Source organism: Bombus pyrosoma, linkage group LG8 (assembly GCF_014825855.1).
Source record: "Bombus pyrosoma isolate SC7728 linkage group LG8, ASM1482585v1, whole genome shotgun sequence".
Classification (NCBI taxonomy): Eukaryota; Metazoa; Arthropoda; class Insecta; order Hymenoptera; family Apidae; genus Bombus; species Bombus pyrosoma.
The window spans coordinates 4363864-4387416 of NC_057777.1; the positions used below are offsets into that span (position 1 = coordinate 4363864).

Consider the following 23553-nt stretch of genomic DNA (forward strand, 5'->3'; position numbering starts at 1 on the left):
TCTTCTTCTTCTTGAATATCATTTCCTTTTAGTATTCGAAACATTTCATTTTTCATACAGGTCCCTCGCAAGTCAAACTGATCCCATATCTTTGTACATATGAATGTAGATAGATCTAAAATTTCAAGATAGTAAATGTCCTATTTTTATAAATTTATCGCAAATGATAGCATAAATAATTGTACTATCTCCCTTTTGTCTTTTTCAATTTATTAAGTTGATCAGTATGTCTGAGTGACTCGTATAATCACGGTATCTTATCGCAATGAACTTTAGTCCTTTTATTTTCACTCTAACTTATTATATTTTACGCTTATTATATTAATCTTCTTAATCTCTAACAACTGACCTCTAAAGATTCTTGAAATATGAAATTAGAGGTTAAGTGAACCGAAAACGCGGGATCCATTTTGTAATGGAGGGGTAGGCAAAGTGTGCGTTGGCCTTGAAAACTTGGGAAAATGCAAAAATTCCAAATTTCACTGTACCGACGGTAAATTTGAGAAATTGTGAAAAATACAAAGATACCAAAATTCGTTACAAAAAGCATAAACCTGAGGAAACTGTTTAAACGCAAAAGCGCCAAGTTTCTGTACGTAGAGTATATCATCAATCAGAAAGATATCAAAAATGCTAAAGTTTGTTGGAAAGATGACAAAGTGTGTATAGAAACGGCCAGCTAGCATAGTCGCCTGCCCCTAACGCATCCGAAAAAAATTCGGCTACTGATCCGCAGATCACCTCCTAGAACACGACGGAGTTCGGCGTCGAGCGTCGGTTCGTGCGCAGGCACGATGCAGAATCAGCAACAATCGACGCAGCTGCACGCGGCCAAGAGCGTTTCCAGCAATCGGTCACGATCGCCCACGCCTCACCAGCCTGCCGGCAAGCAACAATCAAACAGCGAGGAGCAACGAAAGATCAACCGATCGAGAAGTCCAACGCCACAGAGGAAGTTCTTGGGTAGCCCTAGTCATCAGCCAGACTTTGGCAAGCAACGATCGAGATCGCCAACACCGAAGGCTCAGCTAAGGTCTAGCAGCCCCACGACGAAGCTGGAACACGGAAAAGGTGTATCTTACGTGGATTTGCCTGGCAGAAGTTCGAACGAGGATTCACGTTCGCCGACTCATTATGGAAGGCATCAGGAAGCTAAGGTGGGTGACGAATAAACTGCGGATTTTTATGCATTCATGGGAAATTTGAAGATATGAAAATGCATAGAGTCCACATAGTATGCGAAAATATATGAAACGTGTCTCAAGAATAGCACTTATTTCACATATTTAGTAATACAATTCTAAAATTCCATTTGGACCTACCGCAGATAGAGATGGAGAGAGTTATTTAGGATTGGGTTAGGTTATATTGGGAATCTGAGAGAGGGAAGGTTTGAGTTAGGTTTGGGGTGGAATTATTTATGGGTATAGTATGGGAGAGGGGTAGAGATTTAGGGGATGTTGATGGATGTTTGCAGATATTGATAACTGATGGGGTACGTTTTAGGGGTTTTAGAATCGTTAAACAGGATATAGTTGGTTGATTATATATTTATTGATACTAGTGCATGTATTTTGGAGAAAGTTATAAAAATTGAGACATATGTATTTGAATTTTTTGATATATAAAAATTCTCTATGACAGTAGTAACCCTTGACATGCTCTTTTAAGAAAACGTGAATGAAGTTATCGTTGGACTTGATAGATCTGTGATAAAAAGTCCCTAAATTTGTCCCTAGGATGCAAAGAAGGACCCGCAAGAGATCCGTACGAAAGTTCCTCTAACGGAGGAATTCACGAAACGATACATCGTCGACGGTGGCGTAGCGCGTAGAACAGTAGAAAAAGACGACACACCGAAATACGAGCCGACAATTTACAACTACAAGTGCCGCGAGGACTCCAGTAGTCGCAGTCCAACGCCGAGTCCTCCAGCAATTAAAGAGGAGCCGGTCTTGGAAAGTTTCAGCAAAGACGTGACCGGAAATGCACATTACACAAAGTCACCACACGATGGAGAACATTCAGACAATTGCAGCGAAGTATCTGACGAGGGTTATCGAAGCTTGGGAGCAGTTCAGCCAACCAGTGGAAACGGAAATCCCGGGACGTGCACGCAAGGATCGCCCACGGTTGCCGATTGTCAAAGTGAGTATAATTTTTTTTCTCTTATAAGGGCTATCAAACTATTAAGGACCAAGCAATTGTTTCTCATGACGTTTTTAAATTTAATATTCTCCAAAATTCACAAAATTGTAAAATCCAGATGGAATTTTTTCGTGGTCTCAATGTTAAAGAATAGAAATCTATAGCGTTAATTGATTGGAAAAAAATGACGAATGAAATGCGTGGAATTTTGTGACTAACACAATGCTGACCCTTAATGAGTAAAAAAAACCCTAACAAAATATCTAAACTCAACAAGGTTTAATTCTATTTTGGGTTTCGAAGTAAATTTTTTTATATTACATACGGCTCTTACGCAGTAACGAGGTTATGAATATTTTTAGATTCGTAATTACAATTATTATGAATGGTAGAATTACTGAAAAATATGAATAAGGCAAAATTTGACTATTTTTATAGCAGGAAAAAGAAGTTAACAGTAAAAAAGACATGTTCTTCGACCGTAACTTTGAAAATATAACACAAATATCGATGTTTTGGTAGAATTGCATCAAATGTTAGAATGTAACTAGACATTTTGCGCGAGAGTAAGTCCTGCGCATAACAATGCGCATTAATGTAAAGTGCGCCAGTGTCGCACATTGCTGGCGATTCTTGATGTTGCGATCGGTACATTTTACTCTTCGGATCTGGTTATTTTCGACGTGGCGAGTGTTTTTTTCGATGTTCGGTCGCGCGATCCCGTTTATTCACGCGCTGGGATTTATGGGCTGCCCCAACTGCGTGGGTTGGCACGCCTGTTACGCGAGTAGCATGTTGTAATGCGCCGGTCAGATCGAGGCTGCCGCAGGAATTCGTGAATGGCGAAAGTTTTTGGGGGAATGTGTTGGTGTCTCGATTGTTAGATGCTTTTAGATTATACTTTCGAACGTTAGGAAATTTCTTTATGATTGGATTCTATTTGGTCTTCTCTAATTAACTTTTAATGGGGAGATTAGAGTTTAGGTAAATTAAATCTTTTAGAACGTACTTGAAAGTTGAGAATTCTTTTTACTGATCTTCTCTTCGCTTTCTAATATGAAAACTTTTGAAGTGATCTTTATGCCTAAGAATTTTATAATGATCTGTTCCCTATTTGGAACATCAAAAAGATCTTTTGATGTGTTAACGAAAATTAGGAATTTGTTTATGAATCTGTTTGAGGAATGAGTAATCATTTCTGAAAAGCTGAAGGATCAGCTTTTATCCTCTTTTTATCTTCAATGTATCGAAGAAAATAGCGTAGAAGAAGCGAAAGAAATAGAAAAATAAAATAGCTACATACAATACAATTCAAATTATAAATTTCGAACCTGTACTGCTTTCCAAGGAATATGCAAAGATGCAGGGATAAAATCTGAGAAGTCAGTGACACGTTTCTGTAGAGAACTGTTATTTAATAGAATATACTCTATCGTGTAATAAATTTACTTTGAAGACCACTTCTGTCACGACTAAAATCTCTAGTATGAATACATACCTAAAATGTATCTGGTAACAGTTGAAGAACTTGGCGAGATTATGATAATGGTGGAAGCGAGTAAACTTCGCAAAGTTGCTGATGGTGGGGAGAGTGTCCTTGAGAAGCAAGTTACTTCGGACGAACTATATCCCACTAGAAATTGTAGATTCACGCAGAAATCACAATTATATCATCAATCATCATTGACGATTGACATTAATTTATAGCAATATCCAATAATAAATTCTATTAATATTTTTCTAATGTGATTAAATTTTCTATATAATAAACAGCGAATGCTGTGGGTATAGGTACTCTTGTAAAAGCTGTCCTCGAATATTAAATGACAACGCCAAGTAATAAGACGGGAGAGAAAAGAAAGAAAGCGTGTTGGCTAAATACACTCGTTTAGCGTATAGATCGTTTCATAACAGGGCGCCGAGTGAAATCGCCTCGGCGATCGCGATAATCGCGTCCCGCTGCGAAGAAAACGCACATAGCTCGCATGGCTTTTCGATCAAAGCCAGTCATTCAGTTTAATACGAGCGTATCAGGGATGGATGAACAAAACGAGCTATTGTGTGTTTACTTATTTTTCTGCGTTTCAACTTTCTCGACGTCTCATATCTTTTTCATTTCCTTTTTTCTTTTTTTTTGTTTCTTTCTTCAATAGCCCTTCTAACAGGCTCCTTTATTTTTATTTACACATTTTTAATATAATCTATATAAATTTGCAATATAGAATTTGTAAAATTGATCGATTCATTACTGAATTATAAAACTATCGTAAAAATTGTGGAAAAGCGTAATTACATTTGACTGTGAAACATAGAAAAGGAATTTCATAAATATTTTTGTCTAATATTTAATTCTATATATTTTTGCCAGATTATTTTATAGAAATTCTCTTTTAATATTTACTTTTATATATTCGTAATTTATCACTTAGTGGCACGTATAGACAGGATCAATTATTTTTTTTACATTTTTGTGAAGATCTGAAGACTTCGGAAGTTGATACAGTAAAACGAGTGTTTATCTGGTAACTTCTATCTAAGATTGTCAAACCTGACAGCGAAGAATTTAATTCGCGTCTGAGCTCGATGAATCTTCGCGATACTGCCCCATCCTTTCAACTCTTTTGTACATAACAGCGCATAGAATTGCCTCGTGTGCTTGTTTTTATCGCGTTTTGTCCCATCTAGCCACTCCTCACCGTCAGACCTCTACATCTTCATCTAGAGAATAGAAGTCTATAATCTGTTCTACTTTCTTCAATCAGAATCCTGAATCTAGGGGAAAAAGCTTCTAGGGTAGTTACAGGAAACTACAAATTACACATTACACAAATAGTAATTTAATGCAGCATCAAGCATGATCAAATTCCAAAAGTAAACATTTATAAAAACTAAAATACATATATCTATATTTAATATTTAATATGGTGACAATACTTCAGGATTTTACACATTTTTAATAAAATTGTCAGACGTTAAAATTACCATCAAAGTCAAATACTCCCTACAATTTTAATTACAATCTTGATTTCCGTGCGTAATTTAAAAAAGAAAAGATTCGCTAGAAAAATACCCTAGTTATCTATCATTTAGAAATAAAAACTTAATAATTGGACTTAAATTCTCGAATTATCCCCATCTCCATTTTAACAAAACTAACCTACATACTAATAATTCTTACCTAACCCCAATCTAACCTAACCTAACTTCCTTTTCAACAATTCTTTCTGCAGAAAGACGAAAGAAATTAAATTTTCAAGGGCAGCCACAGAAGCTATGAAAATAGTAGCACAGTAAACCGTAATATATTCAAACCTAACCTAACCTCCTTTTCAAACAAGTCTTTGTTATGAAAAAGGAGAGAGAAATGAAATTTTCAAAAAGCAAATACAGAAGCTACGGAAATGCTAGTATACGAAACCGTAATTTATTCAAATATAACCTAACCTCCTTTTCAAACAATTTTCCGTGATGAAGGAAGAAAGAGAATGAATTTTCAAAGGCAAATAAAGAAGCTACGTAAGCAGTGGTACACGAAACCGTAATTTATTCAAATCTAACCTAACCTCTTTTTCAAACAATTCCTCGTTAAGAAAAAGAAGAGAAAGAAATTGAATTTTCAAAGGCAAATAAAGTAGGTACGAGAGTAGTAGTACGCGGAAACCGTTGCTCCGAGTGGAAAGATCAGAGTATGTGTCAAGTGCGTGAATCACGGTATTCGAGGCAAAGCGTTATCGAGGATCGACCGCTGGTGATTGTTCCGTGGACAGGTTGTTGTTGAAGATCGCCCACGCTTCGCGATATGCGCACACAGATATCTCATTCTTCGTGTAATCCTTCACAGCCAGTTAAATGTCAGGTTAGGTGTATGTATTTGTATACTTTGAATATTAATGAGCTACAGGGTGGTCCAAAATGGGTTGCTCGATTACTACGGACGATGAAAAGAGACGTTGTCGATTACGTATGGTATTGTGCGCGTTTTGTTTACGTTAGAAGAGTGATGGGTGTGGAGCTACCGTGATTGGCTTCTGTAAATGAATCGATTTCCTTTTCGGTTGAGACTGTGGGTGGAGAAGGTTAGGGAGAAGTGATTTTGAAGGAGAAAGTAGTTATGTGTTGAAGCGAGCGTATCGGAGGCATAAACGTGGAAATGTTAAAATGTTGATTATTCAAAAATGTAGAATTTGTCAGTCTTGGGACGGTAGAAGAGATTTTAGTATTTATAGAGACTAAAATTTTGGAATTTTGGTAATTTGTACAGTTCGAAAGATGAGAATTTGGAATTTTGTAAAGTCTAAATAAATATTTGAGACTTGGCAGCGTAAAAGTTTGCCAATCTGGTAATTTAACAATTTCAATATTTTGAAAACTTAATATCTTGGAAATTTGGAAATACAAGATTGCAAATTCTAAAATACTCAGCTATTTTAAATACTACGTGTCGTTAGAGAATATGTCTGTAAAGAAAATTGTATATAAAATTTGTTTATATGTCTAATTTGAAGACATAGTTACTTGCTTGAACTACTTCACTCAACTATTCCTGGATTAGACGCACTATAAACAAGCTTATGTTCTTATAGATTCTTTTATTCAATCGATAAGCTGCCTATCATGGATTATAATAAGTTACTTATTATATCTCGTTCGTAAAAATTCAGTAGTCCAAGTTACTTTTAATTTCAATATTTTCTCAATCTCTTACTTTTCTACTAAAGTCTACAATCCTCTCGTCCAAACTTTCACTTAATTCTCAATTTACGTCTCCAGAGAACTAAAAATTCCCGAAAAATGTGTCAATTATCTTGGAACGCGTCCAGAGCATACTAAATGCTTCTTCCGAAATAGCATTTGTAAAAATTGTTTTTGGCAACACATCGAAGATCCCGCGAGCCATTAAGATGCGTTTTACGATTCCTTCGAACTGGTTCTCGCGACGTAAAACGCATTTATACGTCTGTAATTGGCAAACCTCCACTAATAGCTTCTTTTACGCCCAATAAGACCGTCTCGGTGTATTCCTTTCTTTTAATGAGGAGCGTACAAGTGAACGATTTCATCTGCTATTACAGAAATTACGCAATCGTAATTCCTACGATTAAAATTGCACAGTTACACCGAACAAGGAAATCGTAAAGATAAGAAAGTGGCGAGTTAAATTTTCCTCTTCAAGAGAATCGTAATTATTATTACAGGTAACAATCAATTGCTGAAACTTTTCTTGTAATTTACGCGCGCGGATTGCATTTGTAATATTCTTTTAATCAAATGCGATGGTATAATTCGATGCTTTCTAAATTAAATCTTATTTCCTTGAAGAAATCCAACATTTACGAAATTCTGAGAAAATTAAAGAAAGATTATTATAAATTTTCTATACTGTAATGTAATTCATTTATAAAATATGTCAAATTCGTCAGAATTCAACCAAGAAGATCGAACAGTTGTATTGTGCTTGGAAGATAAATGTCCTCTTGAATAAAATTATTTTTACATTTTTTACCGATTAAGAAATCCAAAGAAAAATCAGCGGCAATGTTAATTAAATAAAGAGTTGGCGAGAAATGTTATTGGCGATGTTAGCGGGGGGGGGGGGGTGTCAAAAAAAGTCAGACGCGATTATGTCGACCGTATATTCGGCAGATTGCCCACGCAGTGCTATGCGATGATGGTCGAATCCTAAATCCCGTCGAAATCCACTCGAGTACGCTTGAATAAACAGCGAGGAGGGAGCTGGTGACGCTCTCTGGTTGACATTTGCATGCGATTGCACGCGGAAACAACGCGATTCGTCGTTACGCAATCGCGATTGCGTATACCGAACGCATTCGTAGAACTAATTCTGCTCTTTCAAACCAGAATGTATATTTAATGATTTTAGGAGAGTTATAAGTAGAGATTAAAATAAGACCGTGAAATGTAATGTGAATCTTAAGGCGTTGAATTTTTGGAAACGTGTTTTCAATAATTTAAAAAGATCAGAAAATGGAATTTATATTTTATTGAAATTAGAATCTCAGGACGTAAGCTTCATCTATTCTTCTAAAGACTTTTATAGAACTATGAACCTATAAATTTAGCAACGCGATATTAAAATCGTTTTACCTGTGATAAATCCCACACATTATACTCAAATGATACACGAGCGAAATATCTCTCTCGTTCCCCAAATCCACCTTCAGAAATTCTGCAACGGCTAAGTCGAGCCCTATGGACTGTAACAATCTCTACAATATGACTGAAAATATATTCAATAATAAAAGAAAAAAAGAAACACCTCTTTCTTCCCTTGTTTCAGAGCAACCCGTGAAACCTGAACCTGAGGAGAGGTCCTGCGTGGAGACAGAGAGCATCGAGACAGGCCTTCGAAAGACTCGCATAGGTCCAGCCAGTCCTCTCCGCGCTTCACCTTCGAGAAGCGTGGCCTCTTCCTCCGGGGATCGAACTCCTCGAGCAAATTCCATAGTACGTGAAAACAGCAACGTCTCAAGAGCTTCCTCAGGCAGTAAAACACCCAGAGACAGCAATTCCAGTCCAGAAGGAAGTCCTCTCAAACGAGGAACCATCAGAAACAGCCTTCGAAAACCTCCAACAGGCAGTCTAAGCAAAGCATCTCCAGTACCAAAAACCTGTCAGAGTCCAGTGAGTGGTAGCAACACGTGGAACGGTAGACAGACTCGACAGAGACCCAGTATCCAATCAGACACCTTCCTGAATCCTCAAGTACCAGCCACCTGTGCCACCACCCCTAATTTCACCAGGAAAAGTCCAGCCAGGCAAAGTCTGCCTAGGCAAAGCTCCAACGGTGGTATCCAGTATGACAGGAATGGAAGAAGAATCAAAGTTACCACTGGATCTCTTCAATCTTCGCCCACCAAGGTGAATCCTCTCCTGGAGCAGATTCTACAGAAGGTTGGCCACTTGCAAGACGAACGCGAGGTAGTTCAGAAGCTTCAGGATCTTTTGAGGGATTATCAGTCGCATAGTTCTGGCGATGGCGTGGCGAATATGGAGTTCACCAGGGCGTGGATCGATGGTAACGGGACCGTGGCGTTGCCCCAGGACAATCAGATGACGGCCAGTCCTAGAAAGGATCCCAAGCCTGTCTCGGAGAGGGGAGGTTTCTCCAGGATACCAGCGCCAGTTTACAAGAGGCCGATGTCTGTCGCGTCTGACAGCATGTAGAGCTTCTCTATGAGCTTCGAGTAACGTTTAAAGGGCGACGATGATGCTGGTTCAGAGCGTGTCCTCGAGGTCATCGGGCTCCTCGATCGCCCATAGGCTGGACTGTGTGTACGCGGAGCCTCGCCAGTGCTCTCGCTGCTTCCTTGCTCGTGACGCCCTCGATTTAGCAGATTCTCTGTTGATTATACGTGGACACGTGACGAGACGTGGGTGTGAAAGGTGTTGCAAGGTGAGAAATGGTGATTCCGAAGGTGTGTTTAAGTAAGGGAAAGAGTGAAGTTAGGATGATCCTAATTTTAAATGCAGTGTTTCCCGAATTAACGTAACATTGGTGTTTCAGTTGCATCGTTCAATGATCAACATTGGTCGAAACATGCAGATTTTCTGAATTAGTATAGACTACTTATCCCAATTGCATCGATAAATGATCGCTGGTCGAAATGGGCCTAACTGATGCTCCGGGGTTAGAAAGGAGTTTCAGATAGTTCCCTTTGGTCTAATTCTGGGAACCCTGTAATTTCATGAAACGTGTTTCTATGGTGCTTGGGAGATTTCTTTTCTCTTGGAACATTTTGTAAATAGCAACGCTTTTACTGAAAGAGTTTTAGAAAAAATTGTTCCCTTTTCTATTGTGAATTAGCTTAGAAGAATAGAAATCACGTTCTTTTCCCCCTTGAAGAAGAGAAAATCCCTTTATATCTAAACACCGCGAAACGATGCTTGAAGGGTAAATCAGCCTTTTCTCACCTGTGCATGATTCACAAAAATCCCAAACATCCACGTTTTGAAATGTAAAAAAATCCGCGTTTCCACGTGTCGTGCGATAGCAGATCGAAGGTGTCCGATTAGAGTGGAAGTTTAACGGGCCTTAACGGTACGGGGTCGATCAGTTAGCTCGTAGGAGTCACGTGTATATCGAGGTGGTGCTTGGATGGTGCTGAACGAGATGACGTTCGTGATGCAAGTAAGATTATAAGGTGATCAAAAATAAAAATGAAAAAAATTGAAAAAACAGATCAAAAAAGAAAAAAGAAGAAAAAAATGACGGGAGAGGAAGAACGACAGAGAAGCTGAAATGATGACGAGGAAGGGAACGAAAAAGAAAAGAAAGGTAGGTTAGGTAGGTATGGGCGAGGGAGACTCGTCTCGTCGATGAACAACAACGATTTCGATTGACGAACAACAGACAGAATTCAAGCAGGCAATTAGCTGGTGTACGGCTCTTGCGTTAATGGCTTCCCGATCGATTTGCTTCCAGTCAGTTAATTGCACTCCGGCTGACAGCTCGTCGATTCATCCGAGACGAGAGATTGCACCTTTGCACCGTGGACACACGCGACGCGATCTCTCTTTTTTGTCGTGATACGTTCTTTTTCCGAGTGTCTTGTGATCGATACTTCGCAGCCTTCCCTTTTGCTTTATTGAATTCTTTTACCGGGAATTTTTTTTCTTTTCTTTTTTATTGCGGAGCTAATGGACATTCTTCGACCGAGGAATCATAGGGGGCTGAATATTTATGTATTGGAAAAAGATTTGGGGCATGTAATATGGTAATAAAAGAAAATTACAGAAAGTTTTGTGGAAGATTAAATATAGAACCGTGAAAGTGGTACATGAACATAAAAATTGCATGAAACTTTGCAGAAAAACGAGTACAGAATCTTCTTCAATATCGACTTCAAAGCTTTTTCTTCAAACCTAACCTAACAGAATCTCACAGATCGGTCACAGGTTACATCGAGCTATATCACAACAAAGAAAGAAAAGGTAAAAAGAGAATCACGTCGTTTCGTGATCATTTTCATTAGCTTAGTACGTATAAGAGATCGACGAGCGTAAATCGCGATCTCTCGACGATCGCGGTCGCTGAAAAAGAAACGATCGTCGGGGGATCGACGAGAAGATCTCGGGTTTCGCAGTCAGAATTTCTACGTTCGATCGTTCACCACGGCCGCCGGGCCGGCGAGAAATTATTTATTTATATAGTCTATCGGTTATATTTATTAAAGACGATTTATTTGCGCGTTGCGAGTTCTCTTGAGGATGGGAGGATAATAAACGACGAGAACAATGCAGAGTCCAGGAGGAATAGGTTAGAAATGGAGTAGAGGAGAGAGAAACGAAGGTTTCTTAGCAAGAAAAAAAAAAAAAGAAATCAAATTCACCCCAGAAAACAGACTGCATTATTGTAGATAGCGACGTGTCGTCGAACAAAACGCCATTCCAATGTTTCAATGTTTTTTATACCAAAACGCGAGCGTAGCGGCATTTTGTATCAAGTGTCTTGAGGGGAAAATGGCGTCCGGGCGGGACGTGTTTCAGTTTTCGCGTGTCAGCTTCATGGAAACTAGAAAAATGGAAGTTTACAGGGAAATTTTTGCATAAGAATTGAACGTAGTGTCCTTGCTGCAGAATTGAACGTCTGTAAATTAATTATATATTGCTCGACAGAATGTAACTCGAGTGAGTGAGTATTTGGTACCTCGTGTGGAAGAATCAATATCAATTAGGTTATGTTCTATTTTTAAAGACACACATTTCTGATTCTGGAACCAGGTCAAGAAATTTGATGAGTTTCCTGTTTAATTCTACAATTTTGAATTCTGTAGTTGCAAAACAAAGATTGAAAAAATTTGTATAGAAGACATTGTACGTAGTTCTAACTCTAACCTTTAAATCTTCGATCCTAACTTCTCGATTTCGTAGTTACAAGAAAAGATCGAAAAATTCGAAAATGAATACGAAAATGATTATCAGTTACTTTAAGCTTTTTATACTACGTATATTTCTAATTCTAACCTGCAAATTTGTAATTCCAAGTTTTCAGTTCTATAGTTGCAAACGAGATTTGGAAAATTTCTGAATATATACAAAAAAGAGAAAAGAATATTACAAAATCTCTGTATCCTCCATCGATTCAAAATACTTCGAGATATCATAATAGCGTTTAATCAAAAATTGTTTCGAAGCGAGACGCGCGAGTGAAACGCAAAGAACTTAAGATGAAAGAGGCTGAAAGTGTGGAGCTAATATTTTTTATAATAGCCTAGTAGAGAAATCGTGTCCTTACGGCCTAAGGTCGGCCTCTCCAAGTTTTTCGATGTTTCGTTTCCTCTCGAAGTTTCTTCGACAAGGACTGCGTCCCGCCACGGAAACTCTGATCCCCGCCGATTACGAATTAAGAGGTACACTTCCGGCAGGAAGACAGAGAAGTTTATTTTGTTGACCAGATGTTCGAGTAGAGATTGTAACGCGAAACGTACGTATGCCCGATATAAGGAAAAAGAAAGAAAGGGAATTATTTTTTAGTAAGACGCGTTAGGTGCACTTCCGGAAGTTACTGTGTGTCGCCTCTGGGGCGTTCGAACGATGCGTGGATTATTTTCATTTGACTTTTCTTTAATTTTACTGCGTTTTTATTTTAGTTTGCGGGCTGTTTGCTTTTCAAGAGAACGTGGTTTAAAGTTTAGCTTGTACAGGGAGTTTCATAAATGTCGAAACAAATTTTGTGAATGTAATATTTAAAACAGGAATTTCTTTTAGTTTTTGCTTTCTTTGTATTTTTTTGGTACATTATGAAACGCTGTATGATCTAAAAATTATGTTCCCAATCAGGTAGAAAATATTGTTTCGTTTAAAAGATTTCTTCGATACTTGAAAAGCAAAAGGTTCCAAGTATTTTCTTCCTTTTTTCTTTTTTTTGATCTTCTGGTAATTAAGATCGGCGACCTATTTGGAATTGAGGTCGCTGTTGAAGACGTTTTTTAAAGCACGTGGTAGTTTCTTATGAAAATTTTCTTTCTTCTTTTATCTCTATGTTCTACATATAATGCATGCCAAAGATATATACTTCGTTTTAAAGTAAGCATTCTCTATATCGTGGTTAACGAAAAACGTCTTCAAAGATGAACAATATCAATCGGTTTCAAGAAAAATATTTTAATTTACTCTTAGTATAATTTTACTTTATAGAAGCGCGATTTTTTTTTACAAAAAATGACAGAAAAGCTGGCAAAAAAATTAATGAATAAATAAAAATACGTAAAAAATTGCACGTCCAAGAAAATATTGTAAAATATTTCCCGTCCAAAAGCGGTTCTCGGGCAAAGATTTTCAATTCGACAAAGCGCTATTTCCTCGAGGAAATTCCATCGAGGAAACGTCCGAACTGTTCTTCTTATAAAAAAAAAACGTAAAAAAAAGGAAAAAAGAATATTAGAGGCCACAGTTCGTTCCGGAAGGCATGCTACAAAATTGCTCGTAGATATTCAAAGTCTCGAACGCGGGGGTGAACATCCCCATTCGTATTTTTAAGCCTAAGCTTCATAACCCCATGCAGCTGCGGTGTTTATCCGCAAAATGACAAGAAATAAATAATATCGATGATTACCAATATTAATATTATTATTGCAAGAATTGCGGAACTATCGCTATTATTCTTATTAAGAATGATCATTATTATTATTGCGATTATTATTATTATTACGATATTATTATCATCATTGTCAGAGATGATGACGATGCTGATTGATTATTATGATTATTATACGCAACGTTGAGTATGTTACGTTATATCATTTTATCTACGAGAAGTTGTAAATTGAGAGAAAACTTGCATAAAAAAAAAACAATAAAAAGCTTTGACAAAATCATTGTACCGTTTTTTCTTTAAGTAATTGCTCCATTACTATATGTACACACATAGTTTCTAACATAGTTTCGAATATATTCTTATGCTTATCTCTATATAAGTTCCAATGTTCATAGCCACTGTCATTTATGGCATTATTTTGCTTTATATGCTATCTCTATATATAATATTTTTTCAAAACACAAGTACCAAATATTTTAGTTCATTTATTATTCACACATACGATGCTACGGAAGATGATGCGGTACCGCACCTATCATATTTCTCTAACTGTTAACTAAATACTTCACTTCAGGTTTTCGTCATTCGACCATGTCCGCATCAATATCGAAAGCATTGGATGCAATACGAAGACCATTATACACCGGTTACGTCCAATACCAATACCGAAATATCTTCCCAATTCCCAAAATATCATCAAACACGAACCCAGTAAACGAATTATTACGTCCAATACACCAGATACACCCAATGCCAATACCTAATTTTTAAATCTCTGAAAGTATCAAATACCCTGTAAACAAATGATTAAGTCCAATACACCAGCTACACCCAATGCCAAAACCTAATTTTTAAATCTCGGGAAATATCAAATACCCAACGAATAATTACGTCCAATACACCAGATACATCCAATGCCAATACCTAATATCTAAATCTCTCAAAATATCAAATACCCAACGAATAATTACGTCCAATACACCAGCTACACCCAATGCCAATACCTAATTTTTAAATCTCGGGAAATATCAAATACTCAACGAATAATTACGTCCAATACACCAGATACATCCAATGCCAATACCTAATATCTAAATCTCTCAAAATATCAAATACCCAACGAATAATTACGTCCAATACACCAGCTACAGCCAATGCCAATACCTAAATTTTAAATCTCGGAAAATATCAAATACCCTGTAAACGAATAATTACGTCCAATACATCAGCTACATCCAATGCCAATATTTAATTCTTAGTTCCCAAAATATCGAACGCGATAGCCGAAAAATGAATCATCATACACAATGCTTAATCTAGAAGACATTTCTTCATTTCAATCACATCGGATAAGGCGCAAAAGAAATTGCAGGTACGTTAACGTGTCAATAGCGAACTTTGTTGCGATAACGCAAGCTCTAAGCGGAGGTAAACAGGAGCGTGAGGCCCGTTACGAGGCCCAATAGACAGGAGTCATCGGCGTCCTTGCCGCATATGGCGAGACGACTCTTGTTCTCGGACAGCCAGCAGCCGCCAACAATGGGCCCAACATTGGCGGCGTGAGTCCGCACGCGTGTATACGTGAGTCAGCACGCGGTTTCCTCTGTGTGTCTGGTGCCTGCCGGCTCCGTCCACTATAATACACGAGGATCTCGGAAGGGAGCCATTTTTAAAACGTCCGGCCGCAAGCCGGGAGATTTATGACAGGCCCCGGTAGCCTCGATAATAACAACGACGATTCCATCCGAGGAATCGTGTACGCTGCAAATAATGGAGACGATTAGCGAACGTTTTGTGAGACATGGCTGGTAAGTACACACTTTTTTTTTGGATTCCAGTTGATGCTCCGTAGGTTGGGCAATTTCAAATATTAGGAAATTGTGTGTTTTAAATCATTGAAGCGTTCAGATATCGTCGAAGCGTTCAGATATCGTCGAAGCGTACAGAAGCTGAGAGTTTCGGGTATCGAAAGTACATACGTACTGGGAAATTGAAGGTTTGAGTTATTGTGGCGTTGCGAAATCGGAGCTGCGAAGTATTGGGATACTGGAAAATTCGAGCTCGTGGTAATTGCAAGATTTAAGCACTGAAAGAGGCGACAATTGGAACTTTAGAATACGAGAACGTAAGGAATTAAAAGTATTCGAGAAACGTGGAGAAATTTAGACGTTGGAAGTGTCGATACATAAAATACTCGAAGCTATGAAATATTAGACTACAACGAGAGTAAAAGTTCCAAATCACCGACCTCAAATTGTACGTCTGCTACTTGGGCATGGAATGTTAGAAAATTATCAACTACATTAAAGTAGGGAAAAAAAAGAAAATTAAAAAATTCTCGCATTGTAATTTTCCAATATTGCGCAACCAAAGCGTTTAAACGCGTATTGGACGTATACGTGCACATATTGGATATACATATTGGAAAGTAGAAACGCTTAACCATAGAGACATTGAAATATCGATTTCTAGAAACCACTGTAACTGTTTTCCACTAATAAATCGCCATAGGTCCCGATGGTCATTTACGAGCGGAAAAAGTCACCATAAAAACATGTTACACTTCATTCATCTCGTCGTTCGCGTTTATCACAGCGGCGTTGCGACAACGATATAATTCAGTTCGCGGCAAGTTGGTTCACAGTTGCCAGAGCAAATTGTTTACCGGAGCTGACTCGTAATTGTCGATGCAAAGTAACCGCAGGAAAGTAATGGCGGCAATTAGAAAATCCACTTATGCCGCCCTAATGATTCTCATTTAACACGCCGAACGATACGTATGAACGAGCGTGGCTGTTCATTTCGCATTCCGTTGGCTACTCCGCGGGATCTCATGGAAATTGCAGCATACGTTCTCTGCGTACGCAAATCCAAACCTGCATACGTATATATTTTCGAGATTCCATGGAACGATTGCATGTTTAATTTGTCGTCGCGCAACCATTGCGATTTTGTACTAATTTGGGCCCTGAAGGCCGAAAGTGTTACACAAACGTGCCATTCTTTGTACGCTCGAAGGTGATTGTTTATGTAAAAGTAGGCAGAATCCGTGGTACGAGCTCTTTCCATACGAAGCTTAGTTTTTGAGAATACCGATTTTTACTTGCCTTTTAACTTGTCTGAATTTCACTATGAATTTTCGATATTTCTTTTTCGGGATTCACCATGCAAACTTAGATCGATAATGATCGATTTCGAGCGGATTCACCTAGAAAATTCATCGCACACCCGCCATCAAATATATTCAGAACTCTACGAAGACACATCGTCTTAAAGTTCTTCTGAATTTCACTGTAATCTTCCAAAATTCATTTTCCATATTCTGCGTGGAACCAAATGGATCAAAAACGTAGAACGAAACTCGTGCGTGTCAGACTTTTCGAGAAAAACTTGATTTTCACGATCTGTTGGGTATGTGAAGACAGCGTCTATGAAGATACGTTGTCTTAAACTTTTAAGCGATCCAACAACGCTCCTAAAGAGGAGCAAGCTTCTCCTAAAGCAGCAAAAAGTATCTGGAATATTTTGATGCGACCGATGTTAGGACAAAGGCGGACGATAAGCTTGTGACTGGTGGTTGGGTCGATTTGTCAACGTTCGGAATTTTAACGACGGCTGGCATTATGTTTCGCGTTTTTACTCGGTTCTTAATGAACGTTCGAGTAGCGAGGTGAAAGTCCTCCCACGCTGTCGGGCCTCGGCGACCTCACCTCTGGCCAAATTCGACCATTTTCATGTATGAAAATTCGTCAGAAAAAAGACGACCCTCCCCAGGACGTCGGGTTTCACTTACGCAGAATAAATATACTTTATTGCGCAATCCCTACCGTACATTTATCAACGCGGCCATCTTGCAGACGTGTCTGCTTCAACGTTCAATTGGGAAAATACTCGAGATAGCTTTTTAATTAAAGTTCCACCACGTTTTGTTTTATTATCTGCGACACGAGTAAAAACTGATGATACGGTGCAGTACGTGTACGTTCGATGTTGATAGTAAGGTCGCGGACAGAATTATAGGCTCAATTTGTCACGCCCACGAAGTGGACCAACACACTGTCCAACATCATGGTATGCAAATTTCTTAATAACTTCTTCCACTGTCGTGTCTTCGTTTTCTTCGCTCTTAACGCGCCGCGTATCTCGGTCGAGGTGCTCTGCCTAATTGGTCAAATTCCCGACAAATGTTCGTCGATCAAGTTTTAGTAAAACGACGCCAGGCCAACGTACACTATCGCTCAAAAATATCGTCGCGCTTGCCTGTTTGATTCTCTCGAAAGACAAATCGATCAACTCCACTTTTTCTGGCTGTACCAATCTCATTATCCTGGTGCACGATTAGCATTGAACTTTTTAGAAATAGGCGGCCGATTTCCATAAATCTAATATGCGATGAATAAGGACGTAGCTTGTGATAAATAAGAAATGAAAATATATACAAATTGCATGGAGTGTGCAAATACTTATGGATGATAGTGTCTACATTATAAGTTTCTACATTATGATGATACGTATACATTAACAGAATTGCTTAAACCTTTCATAAACGCAGGAGGAAACGTTAACGTGTCTAGAAACCGGCTACCGTTGTAGCCATAAAAGTTTAAAACCTCGACACATCGGATAAATTAAGTCGTCAATGCCACTTTTTCTAATCGATTCCTGGGAATTTGGGACAGACCACTACTTTCCTGTCACATATTTCAAAGCAGGATGTGTGCTTGAAACCACTAATTCAAGCTATAAAGTGTACGTAATCTTAGGCAATCTCCGTGATAATTACTCGATGTTTATGATTTCCAAATAGCCTAAAAGACATTAAGACTTTCCCCTTGAAACTCCGTAAAAATCTACTCGCAAGAACGTCACAGATCTCGTCGATTAACTGGACCGCGAATATTCGTGCAATTTTACGTTTCTCCGAACGAAGCATGAAAAAAAGAATGAAATTTAAATGTGAAATATTAGTAGTGCCAAGTATTATCAAGTACTTGGATATTTTATTATATTATATGCAATAGAAAGAAAGCTAAAAAGAAAACACGATACTGACTTCACTAAAGAAATAAAATAGTCAAACTCGAAGGTGGTAACCCGCTGGGGGTAGTCATCCACATATTATTTAGCAATTAAGTTAGCTGGACAAATTGTAAAGTACAAATTAAATAATAAAAAAATATTATATGCATTCCGTGGACCCTCGCACCTTTAGATTTGTAGCAGCCCATGACCGTAAAGAAAGTTTCAGGGTTGAAGCATATGTGTTGGCCACGTGGCCCGCGAAACGACGTCCGAGGACAGCACGTCGTAAAAGAGTAAATCCTGGAACTTACTAAAAAACCCATGGGCCTTCGAAGGGAAAGTTTATTATTTTATCGCCTATGGATTTTTCTCTCCCCACCTCGGAAGAAAATAAGGAAAAGCTCGGGATAGTCTTTGATAGTCGATCAGAGTCGTTCAGAGTCGTTCAGAGTCGTTTAGAGTCGATCAGAGTCGTTCAGAATCGTGCAGAATCGTTCAGAGTCGTTCAGAGTCCGTTCAGAGTCGTTTAGAGTCGATCAGAGTCGTTCAGAGTCGTTCAGAGTCGTTTAGAGTCGATCAGAGTCGTTCAGAATCGTGCAGAATCGTTCAGAGTCGTTCAGAGTCGTTCAGAGTCGTTCAGTGTCGTTTAGAGTCGTTCAGAATCGTGCAGAGTCGTTCAGAGTCGTTTAGAGTCGATCAGAGTCGTTTAGAGTCGTTTAGAGTCGATCAGAGTCGTTCAGAGTCGTTCAGAATCGTTCAGAATCGTTCAGAATCGTTCAGAGTCGATCAGAGTCGATCAGAGTCGTTCAGTGTCGTTTAGAGTCGTTCAGAGTCGTTCAGACTCGTTCAGAGTCGATCAGAGTCGATCAGAGTCGTTCACGGTAGTTCACGGTAGTCGCTGGTAGTCGCACGGTTAGTCAGATAGGCAGATAGTGACGGTTAGTTGGTATGAAGTCTGTATCAATTCTGTATCGTTATCGCTCGAGTTCGACGTGCGTCACGTTACGATCTAAAACGACGGACACTCGACATCGAAATAAACATCGTTGAAGTTAAACACCGGAGTACTTTAATAACACCCAACACGTCCTTACCACGTCAGATTGCCCGCCGAAAGTGCACGAACGCCAGTCTACCGATGACCCTACCAACATCCGTGCAGTACGCTATAATCATCCTCGAATCAACGGAATCAAGGTTTGTATCGAAGCAATTTGTTTCAGGGAGGATGAAAGTTGGATGTTTGTCGAAAATACGATTGCTAATTTCACGTAGTCGCGAAGGAAACGCGTTATTTATGGCTACCCTTAATAACATCGTTTCGGCACCGCCCCCACCTATTGGCCATCGCGACCAACGAGGGAAAAGGCCAGGCAAAGTGGCGCAACGGATGTGATATATTAGCCAGTTAAGGGTTAAGATGTTCACCGTTTCTCGAGTAATATCGAACACGACCTCCAGCGTCTGGGATAACCGGCCCTTGGCGTTACTCTCCTCGTGGGCGGTGTGCAGGTGCCTCTGATTCCTTTTACAAGTAGTGCCAGACCGCGTAACAACAGCCTACGCCCTTCTTCATCCTCCAACCATTGCACCTTCGGGAACAGGCCGACTAACAGCCGCGGCTTTACGATCGAACATCGTTTTCTTGCCTCGCGTCGCGTTTTATGTTCCTTTGTTTCGTCCACTTTCTGCTCTCTCGGCTTTCGTTGTGTCTCGAGCGAATGCCTCCCGGAGGAATGTGGTTTTCATTCATAGAAACATTGCTATATAGCGCGATATTAATAGGACTGCCGAGACAAAAACGAGTTCCTCGAGCATGAAATAATAGACACGTCGAGGTGTCTGAATGGATCGGTATGCGGTGTTAGGATGATCGGTATGTGATGTTGCATAGATGAATCTTTGGGGTATTTGGCAAAGCGAGATAACCGCGTGATGTGGGCGAGCGAAGCAATATGAATGAAATTTTGATCGACAGGATAGGTACGCTAATATTTTCTACGTTGCTGTCTTTTGTTTAAGACAGTGTCGGGTGAAATTTTATCTGTCTATTGTATAATAAATAAGAAATTAAAGTGATATTTTAGTTGAGTTTAGCGAATAAGAATGAAATTTCTTATTTAAATAAGAACGATGCCAGAAGTAATTTATTTATTATTTCCTATTTGCAGATGAAATTTGATTATTTATTTGGACTTCATTGGGAAGCAAACGATAATACACGAATAAATAATCTGTAGAATTTAGAGTTTAGGATGTTGAAATATTGAAAAGATTGGTAAATTAAAAGCATTGGATATTGCAAATTAATACCTAGTTTTTAAGTACAATTAATACCGCAGTTTTTAAGTACAAAATTCTCGAATATCGAAATATTGGGAATTTTTCAGTATCGAAGAATGATATGATCAGAGTGATGAAATTTTTTAATATCCTGGAATCTACTGTAGAAAGACTTCAAATGCAACCAAAAGAAGTTAAAATCTTGTCCAATGCAACAATAACGAAGAAAACTACAGAAAAGTACAGCACAAAATGTATGAAAACACTGATAAATGTGTTCGATAAATTCCTTTCAAGGAGATTTTATTGTATCAACGTATACATATGTAGACATAATTTAATTTCCAAGCATAGGTATAACGATGGGTACACTGTTCCCTGTCCCGACCTACGACAAATCGACGTCAACGACCCGCTGTTAATCGACTTAACATGATAATAGGCTGAAGAATCGTGGCACGTTTGCCTCCTCGAGAAAGTTCGATTCACGTGTGCAAGGAAGTCGATTACACGAAGAAGCAAGACTCCGACTTGAAGACCTACGACAGAGGATAGTCCGTCTGTAATCCGAACTAACACGCCATCGCTCTTTCACGACCGCGAACATCTTTCTATTGCGTGGTCGGTGCCCTCCCTTTCGTAAACTCTAGCCATTGGTAGACTGCTGATATTTATGCAAATTCATATTTTAAATATCATCTGAGACTATCTTTAAGTAATATTTCTTATTCTAAGATAATAACTAAAAAGAAACAAAAGAAAATATGACCCACACGTTTGAAACGTGAAAATTGTTTAACGTTGAAGAAACTATTTCAAGAAAAACTCTACATCTTTATTTATATATATCCGTGACCTATGACCTGGAGGCTGCTATTACGCAGAAATATTCTAAATAAGGAGAGGATTGTACCCTTGAATATACATTATGTTTTGGGTTGCAAGGTCTAGGAACAAAGTAGCCTGTAGCCTCTAGCCAAAGCTGTAAGCTTAACTTTTTTGGTAATGTCCTTTTGCTGTAAATATATGAACCTGCTCCCTATCTTTCCATTGTCTAGTAACACTAAGAGAGTAAGGATCTGACTCAGCATAAACTTATACATTATACTTATATCTTTAGTTATTTCAATATATTTTTCTATTACAAATTCATCCACTCGTTCTTCGATCAGTCAACATCAACCTCAACATTTAATATATTGAATATAAGGAGGAATACTCTAGGTATTTTAGGTATTTTATATGTTTTTGCATATTATTACGTTAGCCAATAATTTGGTAGTGGAATTAAACAGCAGATACGATACTTTGTTGTTGGAGACAGATGAGAATTTTGATAAACGTGGGATTATGGAACTGTCCGAAATATGAGAAAAGATTATAAATCAGAATGGACAATACATTATTGAACGAAGATATTTCCTATAATAAGAAGAATTACATTTTATTTACACGTGGAAAACTACACTAATTTTTCGGCCTATATATATCCATCGAGACAACGACAGTGAGATCCGTTATAACGAGACGTGAAAAAGTGCACGCGTACCGAGCGAAAATTCAAAGTCGATTTTTTCGAAAACAAAGCCTCGAACGAAAAATTTTTATTCTATATTTTCGACTTCTTTTTTCGCATAGAATCACTCCCTTTCCGCTTGTACCACCAGTTACCAACCACCCTGTATATTAGGTCGTCCGAAAAGTTTCTTTCGTTTTATAAAAAAATAATGGATGCACAACATTTTCCGTTTTACATTATTTTATCGAATTACGTATGCTCCATTTTGTTTTATCAAGATAAAAATCGCAACTGTATAATGTAAAAGACGTATCTGTAAAAGAATATATATTCTCTGTATTTTCACATTTCCAGATCGGTCTACTAATTAAATTTCTTAGACATTGTCTTCCTACGTCCGCGATTTACATCTCTGTAATTTTCCCCGATATATAACATTTTTGAAAAATTTATGACAAGACAAACGGACGGTTACAATCTGGAAACTATAAGCTGAAATCTTTAAACGGTGCATTCTAAACTCCAATATAATGCGATTCTTCGATTATGTGCACACCAAATTGCCAACGGCAGTAGACCAATACGATCGAACGTGACCCGGAAGTGGCGCTATCGAAGCTCAGGAAAAAGAAAAGGCGAAGAAATATTGTAGAAAACGAAAGAGACGACGCGCTGCAAGAGGGAAAAATCGGTGTCCCGCAATCGGCGAACTTTACTGTCTGTCGGTTGCACTCAAGTGGCAGTAAACACCGATAACATATTATGATATAAAACAGCAGCTAGCCACGACTCGTATTTTCCAACGGACTCGTGGGAGAAATGTTTTTCGCGTGTACCGTTCCGCCAGTGATCTCTGGCAACGATCTCTGCCTATCCACAAGTGACCAGTGTCTATCCACGATTATTTGCATATCCCATGCATTTCAATATCTGTCCGATGTGTGTAGCACATCTGGCGTTTCGAGGTAAGTATCACAATCTCCTTTGACGCGACACGCGTACATACACTTACACACGGCCAGGT

The 23553-nt window shown here is 38.6% G+C and overlaps 2 protein-coding genes across 6 annotated transcripts in view; both read left to right on the forward strand.

The window, feature by feature from the left end:
* LOC122570363 (GAS2-like protein pickled eggs) overlaps positions 1-13985 on the forward strand; it is a 90323-nt gene extending 76338 nt beyond the window's left edge. Inside the window, exons 6-8 of one of the 2 annotated variants that reach the window (XM_043732568.1) lie at positions 737-1157; positions 1740-2148; positions 8447-13985. In XM_043732568.1, the coding sequence (XP_043588503.1) occupies positions 737-1157; positions 1740-2148; positions 8447-9333 (1717 nt within the window). In that variant the 3' untranslated portion in view covers positions 9334-13985. The remainder of the gene's footprint in view (positions 1-736; positions 1158-1739; positions 2149-8446) is intronic. The other variant, XM_043732569.1, reaches the window with a different exon arrangement.
* Positions 13986-15303: 1318 nt separating this feature from the next.
* Positions 15304-22578, forward strand: LOC122570369. 4 transcript variants are annotated; one of them, XM_043732587.1, is made up of 3 exons: positions 15304-15513; positions 21118-21264; positions 21365-22578. In XM_043732587.1, the coding sequence occupies exons 1-3, from the start codon at positions 15507-15509 to the stop codon at positions 21430-21432; spliced, it is 222 nt and encodes a 73-aa protein (XP_043588522.1). In that variant the 5' UTR covers positions 15304-15506; the 3' UTR covers positions 21433-22578. The 4 variants fall into 4 exon arrangements, 2 of the variants coding, with proteins under 2 accessions (XP_043588522.1, XP_043588521.1); XR_006317799.1 differs by lacking the exon at positions 15304-15513 and adding exons at positions 19631-19924; positions 20899-21005 and having other exon boundaries at positions 21118-22578; XM_043732586.1 differs by having other exon boundaries at positions 21118-22578.
* The last annotated feature ends 975 nt before the right edge of the window (positions 22579-23553 follow it).